Genomic DNA, 25,624 nt, shown 5'->3' with positions numbered 1-25,624 from the left:
GAACCCACAATTGCTAATACTCTAAATACCTAAGTATTCTAAAGAAGGCCATTTTTAATCAGCACAACAGTTTTTAGTTGTGCTAACCTAATTGCAAAAGGGTTTTCTAATGATCAGTTAGCCTTTTAAAATGATAAACTTGGATTAGCAAACACAAAGTGCCATTGAAACAGAGGACTGATGGTTGTTGATAATGGGACTCTGTATACCTATGTAGATATTCCATAAGATATCTGCCGTGTCCAGCAACAATAGTCATTTACAACATGACTAATGTCTGCACTGTATTTCTGATCAGTTTTGATGTTATTAAACAAGGGCGTTTCTAAGTGACCCCACAGAAACTCGCAGCAAACACGGGACTGTAATGTTGAGACGTGCCTTCAAACATCGGATGCCACCTTGGTTCTTATTACGATCTTTGCTGAACTAGGAAGTTTATACCAGAATCTTACATGCTAGAAGGCATGCACACTCCGGCCTTCTATCTCAATCGAGCTCCCGTGCCCAAGCCGCCACAACAAGTCGTTAGAGTGCAACGAGGCAAGGCGGCCATTTTGGATTACTAAGCCCCCAACCCTGAACGGTGCTGACTAATTGCACTGTCCTCTACAGGACCCCTGGGCTAATCCACAAGTAGGATTCGAAACACTGGTCTTTCAGTGACGCAGCTAACTGCGAGGCTTCCCTAACCCTAATTTTACATCTAGCATTTCCTCACAATTGTAGTAAAGCATGGACACGTCCACACAATAGTCAACAACTCAAAACATTCTTTGTTTCTAAAATAATCTCTCTATCATTATGTATACACCGGTTAAGTGTATATACAATTGAAGTTCTTATTGCCACAGCTTTTGTCTGTACCCGAATGAGTTTTCCTGAAAGCTAAACAACTGCTCTGTGAAAAGAAAGCTAGTGTTGTCTTTGTCCTGCCCTAGACAGCCATGGCTGTCTGATGTCCTTCATCTCTCTGTTCACATATCCAAGTTTGACATGAGCGTGTGTCTGTCTGATCTGATACGCTGTTATACTGTGCTGTGTCTCTCATTTGTCTATCTGCACGTGTGTGTGAGTGCAAATGTGTTCTTCTGTGCCCTCTCCCTCTGTCACCTACATCCTTTTCTCTCCCTCTCTCCTGTTCCCAGTTGATCCTGAACCCAACCACCAATGGACCCAAGCAGGCAGAGTTCCACAAGATGGTGGTGCCAAAGAACAGTCAGGACGCCGACCTTAAAATAAAACTAGCAGTCCGCATGGACAAACCCCCGAACATGAAGCACAGCGGGTAAGAACTACTCTACCCAGTCATACTGATGGTACGAACTACTCTACCCAGTCATACTGATGGTACAGACTACTCTACCCAGTCATACTGATGGTACAGACTACTCTACCCAGTCATACTGATGGTACAGACTACTCTACCCAGTCATACTGATGGTACAGACTACTCTACCCAGTCATACTGATGGTACAGACTACTCTACCCAGTCATACTGATGGTACAGACTACACTACCCAGTCATACTGATGGTACAGACTACTCTACGCAGTCATACTGATGGTACAGACTACTCTACCCAGTCATACTGATGGTACAGACTACACTACCCAGTCATACTGATGGTACATACTACTCTACCCAGTCATACTGATGGTACATACTACTCTACCCAGTCATACTGATGGTACATACTACTCTACCCAGTCATACTGATGGTACAGACTACTCTACCCAGTCATACTGATGGTACATACTTCTCTACCCAGTCATACTGATGGTACATACTACTCTACCCAGTCATACTGATGGTACATACTACTCTACCCAGTCATACTGATGGTACAGACTACTCTACCCAGTCATACTGATGGTACATACTACTCTACCCAGTCATACTGATGGTACAGACTACTCTACCCAGTCATACTGATGGTACATACTACTCTACCCAGTCATACTGATGGTACATACTACTCTACCCAGTCATACTGATGGTACATACTACTCTACCCAGTCATACTGATGGTACATACTACTCTACCCAGTCATACTGATGGTACATACTTCTCTACCCAGTCATACTGATGGTACAGACAACTCTACCCAGTCATAATGGGGGTACAGACTACTCTACCTAGTCATAATGGGGGTACAGACTACTCTACCCAGTCATACTGAGGGTATGAACTACACAACCTATTCGTGTGGTGGATACTTTTTCTGTCTTGCAGTCATACTCTCCAAAGTGAGGCCTAGGTCAGGATACTCATTACACATTAATCAATTCACTTGTAATCAATTGAACCAACTATTTGGCCTCATTGAGCTGCCCAGTCATCTAAAGCACTGTATGTCCCTTCACGCACAGCCATTTGTGTTTTAGCCTCACATCACCAAGGGCTAATGGAGCTGGGCACTGTCTCATTGCACTTCAGCGGTTTGGGTGCCTGCTAGCTAATGTATGTGTGTTTATTACCTGGTTAAACACTTAGCGAACATGTCTCGGAGGATGCATGTCCCAAATCTCAAAGGTCTGAACTACTAATTGGACATCATGAATTTCAGAGAAAATACAGGAAATATGCACACAAAATAATGATATAATTATTGGACACGGTATATCCACATCTGTGTCCATGCAGTAACTATATTGTCATTGCTATGACGTTGAATGTGGCGCCAGGAGCCAGATGGCCTTAATTACCAAACACAATACAAGGAAAGGATAGCAGTGCCCCCTAGCAGCGACAGAGAGGAGGTAGAGTGACATGGAGGAAAATGAGTGGCTTAGTTTAGAGGAGCAGAAAAACGGGCCACTCCTGTCTCTCAGCCACAGTGTGGTGTGACGTGAACTCCTTCTGGCATGTCCATTGGATTGGAAGGTGTTATTTGAGGTACCGTGTGTTATGTATTGTTCATGTTGAGCTTCCATTGCTCCAGCAGAGGGCAACCCTTCCTCATTTTCTACACCAATTGCTTTCCAGGCTGTCAGTCAAATCGGTTTCAAAGGAAGATGGGTCTTAGCTGGTTAACAGAGAGGCTAGTGCTTAACTGACCCAGTCCTCATGCCTAAGTTGCTTTTGTTTTTCCAGTTTGTTTTTCAGAGCCCACAATAATACTATGTTGCATTTGAAAATATTTAAAACATTCTTCTGAAGTAATCCGTGTATTTTGCTGGATAACGGCCTCCCACTGTCACAGCAAAACGTGGCCCCGCCTCCCTGATGAGCAGCATCGTGAGGTCATGTCATGACTGTGGCCCTGCCTGCCCGATGAGCAGCATCGGGAGGTCACATCATGACCGTGGCCCCTCCTCCCCGATGAGCAGCATCGTGAGGTCACGTCATGACCGTGGCCCCTCCTCCCTGATGAGCAGCATCGTGAGGTCACGTCATGACCGTGGCCCCTCCTCCCTGATGAGCAGCATCGTGAGGTCACGTCATGACCGTGGCCCCTCCTCCCTGATGAGCAGCATTGTGAGGTCACGTCATGACCGTGGCCCCGCCCCCCGATGAGCAGCATTGTGAGGTCACGTCATGACCGTGGCCCCGCCCCCCGATGAGCAGCATCGGGAGGTCACGTCATGACCGTGGCCCCTCCTCCCTGATGAGCAGCATTGTGAGGTCACATCATGACCGTGGCCCTGCTCATTAGTGAGGAGACCCCGGGATGCCGAGCGAAGGAGTGTGTCTGTACGTGCGTGCGTGCCCTGGTGTTCTCTTTGTCACTCCGAGGGTCAGCCAAGATGGTCATTAACGCTTCAAGAGGTGCTACCCAATTAGGGAGAGCCTTTTACAATCCCACAGACACAAGTACAAACGCACACAGTGGTACGTAACAATGCAATTATACAACTCACGGAGAAACACTGCGTATGATATCTGGAAATTATTGCTTACACACAATTCTAAAATCATAGAATCATATTTACAAGCTCAGTGTAAACCTCCCTCACACACACACACACACCTGAGGACTGTCCATTCTAGAGAGGACATCAGGAAGTGATCATAGAAGAGAGGGGCAGCGAGGGAGAGAGGCTGAGTTGGAGAGGTTGGATTTTCAGGTTGATCGCTCCCCCATTAAAAGCAGCCATCTGTTGATGGGAGCCAAAACGACAGAAAAGAGGGAGCTCTTTCTCCCAAAGACTGCAATCTGCTGCCACCACCCAGCAAGTGGGGAGGGAGGGAGGGAGTGAGGGAGGAAAGGGAGAGGGGGTAGAGAGGAACGACGAGGTCGGTTTGAGAGATAGAGAGTGCAATCTGCCACCAACTACTCATGGAGATGGAGGGAGACACAGGGAGACCACAAATTCTTCCTGCTTCCTCGGTCTGCTGTTCACCTGAAACGTGTTTGTCGTGTCTCGGTACACTGTCCCCGTCTCCCTCTGTGTCTCGGTACACTGTCCCCGTCTCCCTCTGTCTCGGTACACTGTCCCCGTCTCCCTCTGTCTCGGTACACTGTCCCCGTCTCCCTCTTTATCTCGGTACACTGTCCCCGTCTCCCTCTGTCTCGGTACACTGTCCCCGTCTCCCTCCGTGTCTCGGTACACTGTCCCCGTCTCCCTCCGTGTCTCGGTACACTGTCCCCGTCTCCCTCTGTTTTTTCGTGTCTCGGTACTGTCCCCGTCTCCCTCCATGTTTGTCGTGTCTCGGTACACTGTCCCCGTCTCCCTCCGTGTCTCGGTACACTGTCCCCGTCTCCCTCTGTTTGTCGTGTCTCGGTACACTGTCCCCGTCTCTCTCTGTGTCTCGGTACACTGTCCCCGTCTCCCTCTGTGTCTCGGTACACTGTCCCCGTCTCCCTCTGTGTCTCGGTACACTGTCCCCGTCTCCCTCTGTGTCTCGGTACTGTCCCCGTCTCCCTCCATGTTTGTCGTGTCTCGGTACACTGTCCCCGTCTCCCTCCGTGTCTCGGTACACTGTCCCCGTCTCCCTCTGTTTGTCGTGTCTCGGTACACTGTCCCCGTCTCCCTCCATGTTTGTCGTGTCTCGGTACACTGTCTCCGTCTCTCTCTGTGTCTCGGTACACTGTCCCCGTCTCTCTCTGTGTCTCGGTACACTGTCCCCGTCTCTCTCTGTGTCTCGGTACACTGTCCCCGTCTCTCTCTGTGTCTCGGTACACTGTCTCCGTCTCTCTCTGTGTCTCGGTACACTGTCCCCGTCTCCCTCTGTGTCTCGGTACACTGTCCCCGTCTTCCTCTGTGTCTCGGTACACTGTCCCCATCTCCCTCTGTGTCTCGGTACACTGTCCCCATCTCCCTCTGTGTCTCGGTACACTGTCCCCGTCTCCCTCTGTGTCTCGGTACACTGTCCCCGTCTTCCTCTGTGTCTCGGTACACTGTCCCCATCTCCCTCTGTGTCTCGGTACACTGTCCCCGTCTCCCTCTGTGTCTCGGTACACTGTCCCCGTCTCCCTCTGTGTCTCGGTACACTGTCCCCGTCTCCCTCTGTGCTCAGCGTCCCTGTCTGTTCCTCTCTGTCATCCATTCATGTTGTCCCTCTGTTTTCCCGTTCACTCTTGGATAGAGTTGGCCTTTTTTCTTTTCTTTTTTTTTATCCTTGTCTTCCACCTCTCCCTTTTCTCAGTTTGGGAAAGAGTGCCCCTCCCCCTCATTTAGACCTCCCCACGCACCCTCCCTCCTTTTATCTCCTCTCATGCTGGCTTGTACACCCTCTCCTATTCTCTCTCCTCTTCACCTCCTTTCTCTTTGAGGCCACATGTGTGAGGTGAATGGGCTCCATCCACTCTGCTCATACTGTTGTTGTTCCTCTGTATGTTAAGAACCCTATGAATGGAGCCAGGGGACTGCCCAGGCTCCTATTACAATAATGACTGGAAGTCAATGGAGTCAGGGATTCCTCTCACATGGACAGACATCATCAGGCTGTGTTGGCGGGTGGGTTGGGTTACAAACGGTAAAAAACCTACATTTAAAAACATGTCTAATAGCAATTTGTAACATTTTTAACAGTCCTGTTATCTTTTGCTTCTCTGCAACAGAGAATAATCTACTTGTTCCAGGCGTCTATGATCCAATATTCCAGAAATGGAAAATCCACAAGCTGTTTGCTATAAAAATATAATTATATTACATTTCTTAGTAACAACATCTCACAAAAAAGTTAATGAAAATAATCACAATATGTGAAAGGATATTTCAACTTTAACTGGCTCTTTATCACCGCCAAAAATATATATAAGGTTCTTTGTGGCCAATAGATGCAGTTCAAACAAATGTCCACACGGAGGCGTTGTAAGTCCAACACTTGCATGGTTGAATTTGCAGACTAGTGCTTTGGTTATTGATCATAAGGCCAAGGCTTTTTATATGTTTGAATAATAAGAAAGTAATTCCCCCCTTAAAACAGTTATATTCAACATTTTGACAAATTGATCTTTGTGGAAATCATTAACACATTTTTTGATTTCCATTCCTGGATTTTGCCACAAATATATATATATTTGTGGCATTATCCAGGATATATCTCTAAATATAAACATATATAATGAGTCAGAGAGAAACTTATTTTTTTATCTTTGATAAAAATTCAGTTTTTTTACTTTATTATTCATGTTAATTTTTTTTGTTTTATAATGGCTCCGATTTGCAGTAGTAAAGTTCTCCTTGCTTAGTGAGAAAAAGACTTTGAGAATTAATATCCTTATTTCTTTCGCTGAATTCAACACTGCTGCTCTATTTAGAGCAATTTCAATTAAGTGTAAAAGCCTACTTTCTGAAGTAGGCTTGAGCATCACATGAATCTGTGACAATGCTGTTCTAGTCAAGGCCTGCTAATAAAAACACAACCACTTGTACTTGGCTATTGGAAGTGCATGAGCAACATTCATTGTGGCTTGGACTGAAAAGTGCCCTGTGGCCGCTTATTGGCGGGCGTGTCCGGGGCCATGGATGGCCCAGTATTGTTGTCAACTAAATGGGATCATGAGTGGCTGAAAGGTGTTTGAGAATGAACAGAAAATCATTTTTCACAAGTGGATGATTACTTCTGCTACATGTTAACCCAACTCCTGGAGAATGGCCCAGATTTTTCCAAGCCGCATTCATGGCAGCTCCCAACCTTGACTGGGGGCCTTTTCTTAAAGGCTGCTCCCTCTCCTCTTTACAAAGTGTCTTCAATCTATTGATTTCCCCCCTTCCACGCTCTCATATCCCACGTGCATTACTTCCCATTGTTTGAGGTTTGTGAATGGGCGATTGATTATGGAGCAGAAAGATTTCAGTCATCATTCACTGAATTGCTTTCTGAGACTCTAATACACTTTCTTGGTTGTGGCATGGCCTAAATTATTATCAATCGCAAAGCATAATGCCTCTATATTGTACTCATAGGGATGCTCTTAACAAAAGTGACTTACTGAGTGCAGACATTTTTCTAAAGGTCCTCTGTGGGAATCAAATCCACAACCCTGGTGTTCCAAGCAACTTGCTCTACTAACAGTGCTCGACAGTATGTCATTTACAAATTAGCCACAGTTTGTGTAATTGGTCAAACTCATTTTAGAGGTCCTAATGTATGCTGTTATTTTTTTTTCATTATTTTCAATTAAGCCATAATCAGTGATTTTAATTCCTCAATCCAGTACAAAAGAAGTGAGTGAAACTGCATACACTTTCATTGCATTCATAAAACAGACAGTTCCTGAATGGGTAGATCCCCATGCCTTCTCATTGTGCTGGTAAAGATTTATTTTGCATATGTCTGTTATGTTCTCAGTGAATGATGCAGTAGTAATTTATAGTTCTGTTTTATAATATTTAGGTGAAAAAAGCTGGTTTGTGTGTGTTTTATATTGTATGAATAATAGTTCAATGAGTTTCTATTCAATTGAATATACTTCTGTAAACTGAACATTTGAGTAAATTATTTGTTAAATCTATAATCACAATTGTGTGAATTTTCATTTGCGTCATCAGAGTAAATAAAACATTCAGTGTGTAAGTTAAGATGTCTACCTTTTCTGTGTGTTTAGGTACCTTTACGCATTGGGACAGAGAGTTTGGAAACGCTGGAAAAGAAGATATTTTGTTCTTGTCCAGGTACGGTAGGTTGAATATCATAATTAATTATCACATTTCTATTCAGACTGAAACATGTTGCTTCTGTGTGTTTAAATGGGGCTGTTCTACCTCCAAAAATCTATTATGCGCTGTTTTTGTCTTTGCTGCATCTATTGCTATAGCCATTGGTTGTTGGCCATTAGGTGTTGGCCATAGACATCGTTACCTGTTTAACACTTAATTCCCATATAATAACATAGTCATCATTGGATAATTCCATGTCCTTCTTTCTCTATGAGAGATCGTGAACCCTTGTTAACCATTGCAGGTCAGCCAGTACACCTTTGCAATGTGCAGCTACAGAGAGAAGAAGGCAGAGCCCCAAGAACTGATGCAGCTGGATGGATACACAGTGGACTACTCTGACCCTCAGCCAGGTACACACACACACACACACACTACACCATGGACTACTCTGACCCTCAGCCAGGTACACACACACACACTACACCATGAACTACTCTGACCCTCAGCCAGGTACACACACACACACACACTACACCATGAACTACTCTGACCCTCAGCCAGGTACACACACACACACACTACACCATGAACTACTCTGACCCTCAGCCAGGTACACACACACACACACTACACCATGAACTACTCTGACCCTCAGCCAGGTACACACACACACTACACCATGAACTACTCTGACCCTCAGCCAGGTACACACACACACACACACACACACACACTACACCATGAACTACTCTGACCCTCAGCTAGGTACACACACACACACACACACACACACACTACACCATGAACTACTCTGACCCTCAGCTAGGTACACACACACACACACACACTACACCATGAACTACTCTGACCCTCAGCTAGGTACACACACACACACACACACACACTACACCATGAACTACTCTGACCCTCAGCTAGGTACACACACACACACACTACACCATGAACTACTCTGACCCTCAGCTAGGTACACACACACACTACACCATGAACTACTCTGACCCTCAGCTAGGTACACACACCCACACACACCCACACACACACACACACACTACACCATGAACTAATGTGACCCTCAGCCAGGTACACCCACACACACACACACACACACTACACCATGAACTAATGTGACCCTCAGCCAGGTACACACACACACACACTACACCATGAACTAATGTGACCCTCAGCCAGGTACACACCCACCCACACACACACACACACTACACCATGAACTAATGTGACCCTCAGCCAGGTACACACACACACACACACACACACACACACTAAACCATGAACTACTCTGACCCTCAGCCAGGTACACACACACACACACACACTCACATGTTTGTTTTTGTGAAATGTGGGGACCAGAAAAACTAAATTCCATGCTCCCTTGCCCTAACCTTAACCTTAACCCTAACCTTAACCTAACCCTAACCTTACCTAACCCTAACCCTAACCTTAACCTCAATAAAGTAACATTTATGGCTAAACTTTACCTAGATATAATGGCTAACCTTAACCCTAAACTTAACCAACAACACCTGGACCTTAAAGAAACCCCAATTCTAAGTCTAAAGTTAATTGTAAGTTTGACCCTAAAACTTAACCCTGAGCCAGAAAATGACTTTTGAAATGTGGGGACATGAAAAATGTCCCCACAAGTCACCTTGTTCAGGTTTTAGTATAGTTGTGGGGACAAAATGTCCTGACAAGTCACAAAAACAAACACACACACACACACACACACACTACACCATGAACTAATCTGACCCTCAGCCAGGTACACACACACCACACTATACCGTGGACTACTCTGAACTTCAGCCAGGTATACACGCACACACACATTACACCCCAGCCAGGTACAGACACATAGGGATCTCACCTGTTCCAACACTACCACTGTGTTAACGCACTGTAAACCTCAGCCATCCACTCATTCTCTATCATCCATCCTTAATCTGTTAATTATCCATCCATCCATTCTCCATCCATCTAATTTGGCTTTGTTCTTGTCTGATCTAGTGAAAACCCTTTCCCAATCTCCCTCTCTCTCCCTCTGTTTGTCTCTCGGCCCATTGGTCCCCATTATCTCTCCACCAGGTCTCCAGGGCGGTCGAGTGTTCTTTAGCGCGGTCAAGGAGGGTGATCTAGTGGTGTTTGCTGGTGACGACGAGCAGGACCGGACGCTGTGGGTTCAGGCCATGTACCGCGCCACAGGCCAATCGTACAAGCCCGTTCCACCCACCCAAAACCAGAGGCAGAACTGCAGAGGAGGGAAGAGCCAGCCTGACACGCCCGTCTCCCTACTCAGTAGGTCCTCACCCTCGACACAAGAAGATACAGTCAGTGGTCAACTGGTCCAGGTTTCTGCCCAAAGAGTCTTGCCATGAACCAATGGGATGTGTCTTTTGGTGGTATTCGGGGTGGTGTGTGTGTGTGGGGGGGGGTGATCAAACTTGTCTCGTTTGTATACAGTATACAAGCTTCACCGACATAGTCCGGTTGTTCGACACACTTCCACTCTTAAGTCAGTTGTTCCCAGACTTGAAATGAGGCAACGGTGATTGGCCACCTTTAAACAGAACGTTTGTCCAGCCTCCTCACTTGACTGGAGAGGAGAGCACATTACAAGCTGAAGTGCTGCAGCGGGAGAAGGAACATTGATCGCCTGAGCCGCCTCTACCACACACACGCCAGCGGGGTGCTGATACAGCCCGTTAGCATGCCTGTTCGCCCGGCGACTGTCTGGCAACACGCGTTTCTCTTCCATCAGTCCAAAGGGTTTGTGTTAATTGGTCCGGTCCCTCACTTGCTCCTATAATGTATGAGTTTTCCGTTTCCATTGTGATGGACCCGATCGTGTACTTTAATGGTGAGAAGGGAATGTTTGAAACAGTTCCTCATCTGGGAACAATCTCGGAACTGCTAAGTGTTGTTTTTGTCTGTTTGTGTGCGATTTTCACTGATGACAGTTGCACTGAGGTGGTGTCTCTGCAAAAGATTTTCCTGTCGTGTGATTTTGAGGTTATTAAACCACTAGCTAATAAGCATGTAGTGTACAGACAGACACACACAGGGCATGGGTCATTTACTGTGTCGGTGTGTGTTAAATGTCAGCTTTATACGCGAGATCATTTCAACCTAGTAGAGAATGCCAGGTTGCTATACCAGTAAGATTAATTGATCAGTCACTCACGCTAATTCTCATTGTATAGTTAGATGTCACTGAACAGGTTTGAATGTAGTGTGGGTATTTCATCAGTAGATATGTTTACTTTTTGCGTGTGTGTATTAATTGAATTATTTTCAGACCATATAAGATGGCTAAAACTAGCAGTTGGAAAATACAATTGTTAGATGCTTTAACAAGTAGTTATAATGGATTGTGAGCAGCGAACTTGGATGAGAAAGTTGGCCCAGACTGGCGGATCTTTCTGTTCCATGCTTGGCTGAAATGTGACACATCCATCACCTTCATCACTCTGAGCTCTGTCAACATTCCTGTCAGTATCTGTTTTGAAAACCATGTGTTTGAGATGTAGGACTGAAGTCCAACCTGTCTCTTAGTTTCAGCCTCTTTCATATTTTAAATGACAGCCAAGTTTACTGGGACAGCTGGGACCACTGAGGATGGTTCTGCTTGTGATCTGTGTGTGTCTGTGTGTCTGGGGGTGTGTGTGTGTGTGTTTGCAATGCTGATACTCAAATATCCTGTCCATCCGCATCTGTCTCTCCTCTCTGAGCTCATGGCCCGCTCACTCGAACGATATCGCCCCTCCTGGTTTACCTGCGACGTTAGCGTTCAGTGTCTCTCCTGGCCCGCGTCGATAACCTGTCATCATCGGATCTGCCACCTCGTGGTTGGACGTGTCACATGGATGTGACTGCGGTGGTGACGACGCTGATGGGGCTTCAAAGAGATGGATATGGAGAGATGGAGCGCTAAACTCTCCCCTGTGTCTTTGTACCTAGTCCTACACTCCTTCAGCTATGATCCATCAACTCTAGACACGCACAAAGGTTATGCTTCATAACACACACACACACAACACTATAAAACACATCCCCCCTTTCAACCTGTCTGGCCACATACGCCCCACTGGCACCCACACACACACACCCACACACACACACACAGTTATAAGTGACCTAACTCCAACACCCCTGTCTAGCCACACATACGGTCACTCTCCACTCCCCCTCCATCTACAGATAATAGCTGGAAGTTAAAGATGACACGGATCAATAGGATTTCTCCTAGTGACTGGAGAAGTTAACATCACGCCTCCTCCCGCTGGCCCTCAATCAATACCGTCCCTCCTTCCCTGGCTTATTATCAGCTTTAATCTATATCCCTTTGTCTCGTTTTCTTTAGGAGCGTCTCATTCCTCCCTTTCTCCGCGCCTTTCTCCAAATTACATTAAGGACGGCCCGCATTTGGGGTAATGAATGTAAAATGACCTACATCGGAATTAAAGGAAAAAGCGGGGCCAGAAGAGCCAAAGGGCAGGAGGACCAAAAGGAAAAGCGAGAGAAAGACGGACTGAAAGAGAAAAAGAGAGAGCACGGATTCCCGAGTTGATTGTGGGGATTGCACTTCTGTTGCCTTTTTTTTTTTTTTTTTTTTTTTACAAAAGCAACCAAGAAAGATGGGGGTGGGGGGGCCACAAATGTCTGAGAGAGCGCTCGCGGGCGAAGCACTGGGCTTTTCTCCGTCCATACAAGAGTGATGGGCAAGCCACCAAAAGTGATGGGCAAGCCCGAAATGGGCAGCGTTAATAAAAAGCAATCACTAATGCTCGTCTCGGGTGTGAAGCCGCGGGCGTCGGAGGCACGGAGGGAACGATTCCATTCTCTGCCTCCTTGGTCTTTTGTGGGGCCGTGTGTCACGTGAAGACAACTCTGTCCCAAATGCATTTCTACAATACAGGAAAACAGAGTGTTAGGCTTTTCATTGGGGGCTGCTGGTTCTGCCCAACGCCGACCATTAACTGGGACGAGTCTGAAAGGAAGTGAACCTGGGCACGCCGGGATGTCACGTCCACCCTCATCCCCACTTTGTCTTTCCACGGCTCCTTTTTCCTTTCAGTGTTTTTCCGTTCTGCCTTTTCTCTGACCCAGGCCTTTGGCCTCCGTGCGTCTTCACGGATGGTATGTGGCTCGTTGTTATTCCAGCTCTCTCCCTTCCCTGTCCATTCACTGGCTCTTTGTGACATAGAAAGTATCCCGCTTCACACACCCGGCAACATGATGCTGGACACAAGCAGACATTAACAGTCATCTGCAGGCTTAAGAGATGACCCTTCAGCTTCAAGGGTCAGGGCTTCTCCAACGCGGACCAAACAGCGGAGTGTGGTGCGCCAAGTGAGGGTTTACAAAGGCAAACCACTGATGTTATGGAAGGCCAGCATCACGACACCTTACATGCTTGTGTTTGTGTCACAGTTTTCCCTCACATATCTGTGCATGTTGAGCGTGTTGCTGTCAGTTTCTCGTATTTACAGCTGAAATTTGGAAACTGGATTTCACAGATTGTCTCAAGCCAATGGAGGTGGGAACTAATAACCAAAGCAGCGAAAAATAACATTGCCAATGCAGTCAAATAGAGTTCCCGCCTCTCTTCACTGCCGTTTTACCCCATTTGTGTGGCATGTATTGCTGTACACGGTGTTACACTGTACTGTGCACCTGACTTTCACATCGGCGTGCAAGTTGGGATTGGATTTCGGTGTGAGGAGTCTGTGCTACTGAGGATGGAGAAGTCGGACTCCATTGTCGGGCAAAAGGGACGTCATGTCTTCGTTTTATTGAAGGAGATGCAGGATGGAATGGATTTTTTCGGGTCAGCCGTTTCTCTGTAGCTCTTCTCATACTCATTCAGACGCTTTCTTTCCCGACCTCACTCACTCTTTCGATCTTTCTGCCTCACACGCTCTCTCTCACTCTCTCCCCCTCTGCCTCACTCACTCCCTCTTTCTCTACCTCACCTACCCTTGCCCTCTCTTTACCTCACCCCCTCTTCCCCTTCGGTCTGTGTCTCCCTCTCAGGTCTGGATCGCTCTCAGAGGCAGGGGGTGGAGGAGTTGATCTCAGCTGTGCCTTGTCGTTTCGACCATGCCGCTTTGTTCCCCATTCTGCAGAAACAGACCCTACAGCACCGGATGAATGACTCCTTCTCCTGCCTGGTGAGAGAGAGGGGTGGGGAGTTCAATTATTCTTATCATTGTTTGTATGTATCTGTATGTTGTGAATGGGGGTAAAATGATTGGAAGTGGGCGGGTCTCCAGTAATGGGAGAAGGGGGTTGGGTGGGTGAGTTAATGACTGGGTGGTTGACTGTGTGGGTGGGAGAAAAGGCCTCTGCTAAGCCTAACTTTAGAGGCTTACGCCTGGAGGCTTTTGGAAATCTCACACTCAGCGATGGCAGATAAACGGCACTAATCAATACTTCCCGAATAGAAACATGACCCTCACGGACAACTGCTGGGCCTATTCAGTGGAGAGCGGGCCAAAACCCATGCACGGCACAGACTGGGGAAGGGGGGGGGGGGGTCAATCACTTCTCAGTTCCCGGAAATTCTGGAATTGACCTAAACCCAGATTTTGAATTTCAAGTGTAATGGTGTACTCGAACAGGTAAACATCAGGTCCAGTCCCATCCCCTAAACAGAGCGTTAGAGATGAGTAGATGAACAGGTAAACATCAGGTCCAGTCCCATCCCCTAAACAGAGCGTTAGAGATGAGTAGATGAACAGGTAAACATCAGGTCCAGTCCCATCCCCTAAACAGAGCGTTAGAGATGAGTAGATGAACAGGTAAACATCAGGTCCAGTCCCATCCCCTAAACAGACCGTTAGAGATGAGTAGATGAACAGGTAAACATCAGGTCCAGTCCCATCCCCTAAACAGAGCGTTAGAGATGAGTAGATGAACAGGTAAACATCAGGTCCAGTCCCATCCCCTAAACAGACCGTTAGAGATGAGTAGATGAACAGGTAAACATCAGGTCCAGTCCCATCCCCTAAACAGAGCGTTAGAGATGAGTAGATGAACAGGTAAACATCAGGTCCAGTCCCATCCCCTAAACAGACCGTTAGAGATGAGTAGATGAACAGGTAAACATCAGGTCCAGTCCCATCCCCTAAACAGAGCGTTAGAGATGAGTAGATGAACAGGTAAACATCAGGTCCAGTCCCATCCCCTAAACAGACCGTTAGAGATGAGTAGATGAACAGGTAAACATCAGGTCCAGTCCCATCCCCTAAACAGACCGTTAGAGATGAGTAGATGAACAGGTAAACATCAGGTCCAGTCCCATCCCCTAAACAGAGCGTTAGAGATGAGTAGATGAACAGGTAAACATCAGGTCCAGTCCCATCCCCTAAACAGAGCGTTAGAGATGAGTAGATGAACAGGTAAACATCAGGTCCAGTCCCATCCCCTAAACAGAGCGTTAGAGATGAGTAGATGAACAGGTAAACATCAGGTCCAGTCCCATCCCCTAAACAGAGCGTTAGAGATGAGTAGATGAACAGGTAAACATCAGGTCCAGTCCCATCCCCTAAACAGAGCGTTCGAGATGAGTAGATGAACGAGCTCAACTCGGAGCATATGGCCCCACTAACGATTCATCTCACACTAACAAGAGATGAACTCTCTCCATGCTGACACCTGTGCTATTACTTCTCTACCTGACTCATAAGGATGGGATTTATTTCCCATGAAAAGCCAGTAATTACACTTGTCTACTAAACTTCAATCTTACTGTGCATTTTCCATGTGAATGTCTTTATTAATGACAAGGACTTTGTGTATCATCTTGTGGTCTCTTGGAATATACCTGGAGTCTACGCACAAGCAACACACACGCACGCGCACACACAAGCCAACACACATCCACAATCAATAGGTCTTTTGAAAAAGTCTGGACAGGTCTTAGGACATGAAGTAATCAGGCAGTCATGCTTGAATATATCACCACTGAACTGGATATTTTTGGTTTCAACATTACATTCTCTTGTTTTCAAGGGGCAGTGCAGTTACAAAGAAGATTGTCTTTTCATTTCAATTTTTTACATTAACTTGAAATAACCTTGCTTTTGTGAGAAGAAATTCCAGATTTACTCTGAATTTTAACTTTTGGACCCCTTTATGGTGTCAACTGATTGTAATTAATGTTTGGACCACTTAATGATCACCTTTTGACATTTTATGATGTCACATAACAGTTGTGAACACTCATTAAGCGTCCTCAACTGTTTTTAGATGTCAAGGAATAGGCCATCCAGTAAGTACTTTATGGCAGCTCAACCTGTTGAAATGTGGTCAGGGAGGGGTTACGTGTGGAAAAGCAGGTGTCCTCTGATTTATGCCTCATGTGGGGGAGTCAGTCAGTGAAGTAAGATATATTCTCTAAGCAGCATGATGTTTATAACACAGACAAATGCCATCATACTTTCACATTTTGAGCAGTGTGTTTTGTCAAATCAGTAGCTGGAATGGCCAATCATGCTCAAACCTGATGTAGGCACGATTCAAGCGCGCGTGCACACACACACACAGACCCTTATCTCATTCACCTTCTTTATAGCCTTAGCAAAGCAATTAAGATCATATTAATTAGAAATATCACAGCTGACAAATAGCTCTTAATTAATTGCTGTGCACTAGTCATATGAAACAGGATGAACTTGAACGAGGCCTTGAAATTGAACAATGCTCAGAAAACCATATGCCCTGTCAAAGGCTTGAGTTGTCACAATGGAAATTATCCATTCATTATGCAGTGACAAAGATATATATTTTAGGAAACTGATTACATATATGAATTGTTAAGTTTATTATTATTTTTTTCTTTCACACTCGGTTTATAATTTTGGTATACATTCTTATTTATAGCTAGAGATTTCTTTCTCTAAATCCTTACCATTTTATTTAAGACATTTTCTATTTACTTTAAAGGTTAGATTTACAAGAGAATTGACCAATACTAGAAGATACCCTTTCATTCACCCCATGGGAAGAATGTTCGTCAGAGAGCGCTAACACTCCGCTCTTTAATAGTTAATTGAACGGTCAGCGCCAAGACAAGTGAGTTGGCCATCTGTTTTGTCACAGTGGAACATCTTGTCACATGCAGCAGGGCGCTCGGCTGTATTCTTTTGTAGTGTGATATTAATAGGTCCAACAGAGAGAGGTAGAGAATGGTTCAGAAGGGGGAGGAAGAGAAATTGAAATGAGAAGGGGAACACTAAAATGACAATAGGAACTGCATATTTGTCAGTCGTGTCAGTGTAAAAGTCCTGCTCTAAAATCTCAGTCCTAGTCCCTATAAGGAGAGTTCAAGTTTGCTATATTTGTAGTAAAAGGAGTGTAAGAACTGAATCAACTTATCATTTGTTTTCATTGTTGACGGTTGGTTTCTGACTGAAAATCTGAAGAGAACATATAAATATTTAATCCATCTTCCATTCAAAAGTATATCAAGAGCAATGTTAATATGGAACTATAAACTATTCAGACTAAGACATAGGGCTCATTAGGGCACTGTATTGCGCATGTCCTAGTTACTCCCAGGTTGACCAGCGCCACCCGTAGAGTCGTGGTTTCCATGCCAGGGATCTATTGGCGTTGTTGTGGGCGACTGCTCAGCCGAGGTGCTAATTTGTTAATATTCCTCTTGAGCAGCATCTTAATTAGGTTTCTAAGATTCATGCCTAATTTAGTTTAGTTCAGGAACATTCAAGGATTTCAGATGACTCCACACTTAGTACACATGTGAATTTTTTTTTGTCTGTGAATTAATTGCTGGTAGTTAACCTTGCGATCCTTTGTTTAATCACTGGAAATTGTCTGGGAGTTCTGTAAGTGTTTTGCATAAATGTCTTAGCTGTCAAATTGGCTAAAATTACAATGACTAAGGAGCGTTTATGGGATATTTTAGTTTAAAAACGTGTTTGTCTTGCTGAAGGTTCTTCAGATAGTTCTTTGAGGAACCATTAAAAGGAGTTCTTTGAAACATTCTTTTACCCTTGTACTCAGAGCACTTATATGGGAGACCCACAGTTTCCATGAATAAAATGTTAAGGCTCGTTAAAATGTTTTGCAAACATATTAAACACCCGCAGAAATTCTATTTTTCTAGCTGAAGGACAGACTTTACAATATGATGTTTTCCAATAATTTGCTTTGATAGGTTATTTTTTAAATGGAATATATTTGGTCTTAAAAGTTTCCCTGTAGGTTGTGTATAAGAAGATGTAAATATTGTTTACCTTCAAATTGAGCACAGATACAGATGTGCTCAAAAGTTTTCATACCCTTGAAGAATTGGTAATATATGTACCATTTGTAAAGAACATGAGTGAGAATGCAAAACACATGTCTTTTATTTCTTATGAGATTCACATTCAACTGTAGGCCATCACAAAATGGCACAATCACAAAGCTAAACCAACAAACAAAGAAAAAAAATGAACTGCATACCTTTAGTTCTTATTACTATGTATTGCCCCCTTTAGCATCAATGAAAGCATGCTGTCTTTTGTAATAGTTGTCTATGAGACCCCAAATTCTTGCAGGTGGTATAGCTGCCCATTCATCTTGGCAAAATGCCTCCAGGTCATACAAAGTCTTTGGTCAATTTGCATGAAGCGCACATTTGAGATTTCCCCAGAGTGGCTTGATGATATTAAGGTTAGGAGACTGTGATGGCCACTCCAGAACCTTCACCTTTTTCTGCTGTAACCACTGGAGGGTCAACTTGGCCTTGTGCTTAGGGTCATTGTTGTGCTGGAAAATCCAAGAGCGTCCCATGCGCAGCTTTCATGCAGAAGAATGCAAATTGTCTGCCAGTATTTTCTGATAACATGCTGCATTCATCTTGCCATCGATTTTCACAAGATTCCAATGCCTTTACAGCTCACACACCCCAAAACATCAGTGAGCCACCGCCATGCTTCACAGTGGGGATGGTATTCTGTATGTGTCAAGGTGTTGTCAGGCATATTGTAACCGGGCTTTGGCGCAGTAAATGCTTCTTTCTGGTAACTTGACCATGTAGCTAATTTTTATTCAAGTATTGTCGTATTGTGCTCCTTGAAACAACCACACCGTCTTTTTCCAGAGCAGCCTGTATTTTATCCTGAGGTTACCTGTGGGTTTTTCTTTGTATCCCAAACAATTCCTCTAGCAGTTTTGGCAGAAATCTTTCTTGGTCTACCTGACCTTGGCTTGGTATCAAGAGATCCCCGAATTTTCCACTTCTTAATAAGTGATTGAACATTACTAACTGGCATTTGCAAAGCTTTTGATATTTTTTTTATCCTTCTCCATCTTTATAAAGTTCCATTACCTTGTTATGCAGGTGTTTTGAGTTATTTTTCAGTATCTACCCTGATCAGTGCATCCACATGATTGCAAACAAACTCTGACTATACACAGACACTAATTGCAATTTAAAAAGCCAAAGGTGTGGGAAATTCACCTTTAATTGCCATTTTCACCTGTGTGCATCACCTTGTGTGTCTGTAACAAGGCCAAACTCTCAAGGGTATACAAACTTTTGATCAGGGCCATTTGGGTGATTTCTGTTATCATTATGATTTTAAAAAGGGCCAGACAACTATGTAATAATAAATGGATTCAATTGATCACTATCCTTACATAAAATACTGTTTTTTTTGCATGACCAGTCATATTTTCAAAATGAATGCCAAAATTCTACAATTTCTGCCAGGGTATGCAAACCTATGAACACAACTGTAGATACTGTGTCCATTTTAATACTTTTGAGATGTCTCTAGAACTTAATTTGAGTCCTTATGTGGCCCATTCAATTGATTGACCATTATTTAGACAGACACACATATAAGGACCCACACTTCACAGTGCATGTCAGAGGAGAAATTATGCTATGAAGTCCTCGGGTGGCTGAGGTCCATGATTATCTTAAATGTTTCTACGGTACCATGTAGAGTCAGTGTCCTGGGTGGCAAGTTTGACCCAAATGGATGCGTTTGGCTGGACTCACAATTGCAATCCTGATTGGCGGCACACGGAGGACCAACAGCATATTAGGCAGGTGGTCCTAATGTTTTGTCTTATCTAGGTTTCTCTTTTTCCACTTATAACCTTCCTGGGTTACTCTGGAGAGTTGAAGATCTAACTATGTGTTCTCCAAAACCCTTTTGTTCAATCAGGAAGTCATCACCAGTACCTACGCACTTGTAGTCGAACACATTTGCCAGCCAACATAAAGGCTGATATAGAAACCAAATCATCAGTTGAAGAGCAAATAGTTTGCATTCAAGTAAGGGCTGTAGCATTTTACCTATTCATATTTCTGGACCACGTAAACGGAGATGGCCAAGAAGTGCAAGCATCTAACTACCCATTGTTAAATACCATAGGGGTTAGAGACGCAGTCTGTCAAACAGGAGTCCGAGTATCCAATGCGGCCAGGGACAAAACAAATTAGGATTAGTTGAGAAGTCATAACTTTACTGGCTACAAGCTTCAGGAGCTACATATAGTAAGCCAAAAGTAAAAGGGTTTTTGGTTATCTAGCAATGGACCATCTGCAACCGGCATGTCTAGCATCATAAATTGCTTGATGTGTTGGATTCTTTGTCTTGAAACAGGCTGCTCTCTCACCCAGGAAGAGCAGTTTGGTGTGAGGGCAACGAAACATTTCTCTCTCTCAGCTAATCTGCTTAATATAACTTTGTGAAGAAATAGGTTAACTATGTGAAAAACTAACAACAAAAATATATTATGTTGATTGACAAACAATTAGTATCCAATGTTCTTAGAGTTGATTACAGATAATTAGTCTTTTTGTTTCTGTTCCTCTTCTGTCTATAAAAAGTAGTAGATTTTTTTTATTATAGGTACAGTGTAGCTCCTAGCTAGCTCCTCTCAGACGACCCTAACAGCCTACTATGTTGGGCTGTTTAGCTTAGTGGTGTCATTCTTTGTGGCTCTAGTGCAACTTTTTTTACAGACCTGAGTCATAATTAACTTTTTCAAAATGTCATACATTTTGTTGGTTTGACCACAAATAATTGTACAGCAACGGTTTATAATTTCCACACAGAACAATTCATAATACCACAGGTAGCACTCGAAAAGACCATTTTAGATCTGATCATTTATTGTGTGGTGCAAATATTTAAACAGTAAATTAATTAGTATATGGTGAGTGAGACATATATCAGTTACATTCTGCCCACAACTCTATGGAATTGTTAAAATTGTGGCCATGTTTGTGTTTTTTAATATTTTTTAACATTAGTAAATTAGGCACCAGGTAATTTTAACCAAAAACAATCTTCCTAGTCTTTAAACATTATTTATTATTTTTATTCAAGGTGCCAATGACTATTATTTATTTTTGTATATATATTTGTGTTTGTGTGTATGTATGTGTGTGTATATATATATACACACATACATACATACACACAAACACACATATATACACACATTATTATGTATAAAAAAATATAGATATTCATTTTATAATTTTCAGTCCATCAGTCAGAGTCCGTTAGTGACAGTTTCCCCAATAACTCAAGTTTCAAGGTTAATTTGTCAAATGCAGCAAACAAAAAAGTGTCATCCTGCACAGTGAAATTCTTGTTACGTGACACCCAACAACTACATAGTGAGAGTTAAGAAGAGTATATCCGCAAAAATATAGTCAGACAGAAAGTTATAATAAAATAAAGCAACTATATACATATATATACATACATATATATACATACATATATATATATATATATATATATATATATATATATACATATATATATATATATATATATAATATAACACTGTACATTAGCAGCAGTTTAAAAAAAAAAGAGTGCTGTAAACTAGCAGCAATCTGGGTAGTATTATTGATATAGCAGCAATCTGGGTAAGATTATTGATATAGCAGCAATCTGGGTAGGATTATTGATATAGCAGCAATCTGGGTAGGATTATTGATATAGCAGCAATCTGGGTAGGATTATTGATATAGCAGCAATCTGGGTAGTATTGTTGAACATTTAGATTTGGCAGGTATGGTAGTAATATACATAAGTGTGAACTAGCAGCAATCGGTAGTTCAGGAAATCTCTTGTCTTGCAGTAAAAAGCTCTGACACCTGTATGTGTGGATTGTTTCCAGCACTCTTTTGTCTATTAAAAAATAAATCAAGAAAATAAGTGTAGGATTTCCCAAAATATAAAAAAATGACTGAAAGCTATCCTTTAGCCTTTTCTTTGTTTGTGACCACAGGGTTGGTTCAGTCCTGGTCAGGTGTTTGTTCTGGATGAGTATTGCGCCCGTTACGGTGTGAGGGGCTGCCACCGCCACCTCTGCTACCTCAGGGACCTGATGGACTACTCTGAAAACAACACGCTGGTCGACCCCACCCTCCTGCACTACAGCTATGCCTTCTGCGCCTCCCACATCCATGGCAATAGGTAGGTACATCGACAAGCTCTGCAATGTTGTTACAAAACTGTCTTCCAAACCCTGGTTTTACCGTTTGCTGAAATGAAATGTTGTTTCCTGAGCTCAGATGGTCAATGTCAAGATAAAATGAATAACCAGTTAAAAGACTCCATGTTGTTCACACACTTACATTCATTACAACAACGGGCTGTTGTACACCTATAGAAAGCCCTGTATACCCATATTTCACATTTCAGGATTTTCCCTCTCAGGAATCAAGGATTTTATTTGTCCTGACCAATAGAATAGGTTAAGAAAAAAAATCAGTGGGCTTTTGTGTCAAATAAAGAAAGGGACTTGACAGTACCACAATAGTAACCACCCGGGTTGGCTCCTTCTTTGCAGTTGCTATGTTGGGCCTCTTTTCTCCATTCTTTAAAAGGGATGAACGTGTACAGAGACTCTGCACACAAATTAGCACTTGGCTATTAACACTTCATCAGAGCGTAATATGATTAGAAAATAATGGCAGGTTCTGCATCAGCTTTTAATATGCAATTATTCCCTCTACCAACTCCTTTTTTTCTTGTTATTTCTTTTTTGGTTTATGCTGATTATTTCTCGAACGAAAGGCTTGAATGCTATTTGAATCACAAAAACTTTCTCATCCAACAAACCATTATAAAGAAATATAATCTTATTTTCAGGACAAGAAACACTAAAACATGCATGCATTGATATATACCTTGGCCATACTGTAATGGTTTAACAGCTCCACTTTTTCCCTCTCACTGTTCTCTTATAGCTATTAGTTTCCCACTTACCTCAAATATCCCCCTGCTTGACATCCCCTGTGATGAACGCTAATATATGTGCTTTCTCTCTTTGTTTAGTAATTTAGCCAATTAGAACAGTAATGATTAGCCTCCGTGAGTAATCACCATATAATCTGGGGAGATTGCTGGAGCTGGCTTTTTGTCAGTTGGAGCTCTAATTTGAATAATTGATGCCTGTTCGTGCTCTAGATGCTGCCAGAGTGGTTGTGGAAGGGTGTGGAGGCATGAGGATACATGCAGAGCTCAGGTAGTTCAGTACAATAGCGCATGCGATCTGTTGCTTTCTTTAATTCTCAAATATTCTGGGCCCGTTTGGGAACCCTTGCTGGGCCTTGTAAATGTGAGCTTGATTTAAAATTATTTTAATCATTGAAATGTCCTGTGTACAAACTCCATTCCCTTTCACTTTCACATGTTACTATTTCCTGTTTGGAACTGCCATTTTTGGATCTCACACTTAGTTGCACAAAGTCAGTTTCTACTAGATCATTTACCTTGTCTTTTAAAATCACACTGTTTGTAAAATTGCAGTGTGATTAATATACAACTGCTGCTAACTTTGTGGCAGCTTTTGTAGTTCACGGTTTTCTATTGACAGATTAAGAAACAGTGGACTCTGAGATTTGCTGGCACGCTGGGTTGTTACTGCAGGTGTGGCTTCACGGGGACAGGTGTGTGTGGGAGCGGTACAAGGTCACACCGAGCCAATGTCAAGGGCAAAACTGCGAGCCGTTCCCGAGCCATTTGGGGACAGCGGACTCATCATCATCTGCTCACCTCCCTCTCACCTGTCACTTCCTATCCTCAGCCTCTCCGAGCCGCCTGGCTCCCGTGGGCTCAGGATGTGACAGGAGCTTTCCTTCCTTCGCCCCGACACCCCCGTGCCACGCGTCCTCTCTGTCACCCACGTCGGGGCTGTGCGCGCTGCTAAAGTGAGGTGACACACATGGTGCCCTGCTACCCGTGGCCTCCGCCTCACTCACGGATGACGGCCCGCTCCGTCGGATGCAATTTACCCAGAGATCCGGGGCTTGGGGTGTTGAAGATGACAGTCGGCGCCGCCGATGAGCCGTATCCACCGCGTACGCCCTGTCATGAAACTGCAGATGCCTCGACAAGACTGCGGTTACCCACAGACCTATCCTGGAGCTGGTTAACCCTTTGAGAGCGTCCGGTGGGGTGGGGGGGAGGGGGGGCTGTTGTCGGCGTTTAGCCGCCACTCCGACAGGCTCGCTTCATTTAGCAGCAACAATGCGTCTGCCCTCGACAAGCTGCAGCACCGCGCCCGGCTCCGCCATGTGCAGCTGAGCGTGACGGGAAGTTTGATTGGATTTGATAGCTGCTATGTGAAAGCCTGGTGTAAGCAAAGGGGTTCTACTTTAGTTTTTAATGGCCTATCAGGGTATTTTCATTTGCATGCTGACACTTTTCTTCAGGCTTACAAGGCAGTTTTCGGGGTGTCCTTGCCACACTTTGAATGTTAGCATCATACAGATGGTTTGATTCAGAGGACCAAGCAGTTGAAATTACAGCCTATTCTTGTCAGGCTCCATACCACAAAACTGTCAGCATTGAGCGAGGTTTCTATTAGGCATGGGAACGTGTATAGAAATCTTAGCTATCAAACAGATATATACATTTCACCGGTCAGATTGCGAGATAAATGGCCTTGTGTATGGACAAATGAAGTGAGCTGTGGAGTGGGGAATTAAGTATGGACAAATGCTGAGACTGGGTTGTGGGCGATGCTGAACAACACTTTTCTTCATCTGAACCTTTGGACTGGTATGTGTGTGAGAAACAGAACTCCCTAGCTTTCTCCTTACCACGATATGAAAGAAAATGTCCCGGCCATCACGAGTGAGCACACTCACCCAGCCCTCCCTAGAACGATCCTTATGTTCCTTTAGGATTAGCTGGTGCTTGTTAAACAGGTTGGCAGCAGGGGGGTTAATGAATTGACAGATTTAGGGAACAACAGGGTATACAAGCTGTCCTTACAAGTGCTGTTGTGAAAAGAGGGCTGTTTTTCATTGTAGAGCAGGGCCTTTTGGTGATTGAGTGGGAGGGAGTTGACATGAATGTCTGATGTTCAGAGACAATACACTACAAGCTTCCTTTGTCGCCAAATTTCTAGAGATTCTTTTCTCTTTCAGACTCAGTATCTTTACATTTTTATTGTTTTATTATTTATTGTTTTTACCTTTAAAAACATGGACATAATTTCCAATAGTATTCAGAGTGAATGGAGACGAAGAA

The 25,624-nt window shown here is 43.9% G+C and overlaps 1 protein-coding gene across 10 annotated transcripts in view; it reads left to right on the top strand.

The window, feature by feature from the left end:
• cadps2 (Ca++-dependent secretion activator 2) overlaps positions 1-25,624 on the top strand; it is a 203,319-nt gene that overhangs the window by 127,803 nt on the left and 49,892 nt on the right. For all 10 annotated transcript variants that reach the window (XM_029115027.2, XM_029115026.2, XM_029115022.2 and 7 more), the window contains exons 8-13: positions 1,149-1,288; positions 8,003-8,069; positions 8,359-8,467; positions 10,182-10,391; positions 14,130-14,266; positions 22,371-22,558. In XM_029115027.2, the coding sequence (XP_028970860.1) occupies positions 1,149-1,288; positions 8,003-8,069; positions 8,359-8,467; positions 10,182-10,391; positions 14,130-14,266; positions 22,371-22,558 (851 nt within the window). The remainder of the gene's footprint in view (positions 1-1,148; positions 1,289-8,002; positions 8,070-8,358; positions 8,468-10,181; positions 10,392-14,129; positions 14,267-22,370; positions 22,559-25,624) is intronic.

This window comes from Esox lucius, chromosome 19 (assembly GCF_011004845.1).
Source record: "Esox lucius isolate fEsoLuc1 chromosome 19, fEsoLuc1.pri, whole genome shotgun sequence".
Lineage (NCBI taxonomy): Eukaryota > Metazoa > Chordata > Actinopteri > Esociformes > Esocidae > Esox > Esox lucius.
The sequence above is the reverse complement of the archived record's forward strand: the minus strand, read 5'-3'. Positions and strand labels throughout refer to the sequence as shown.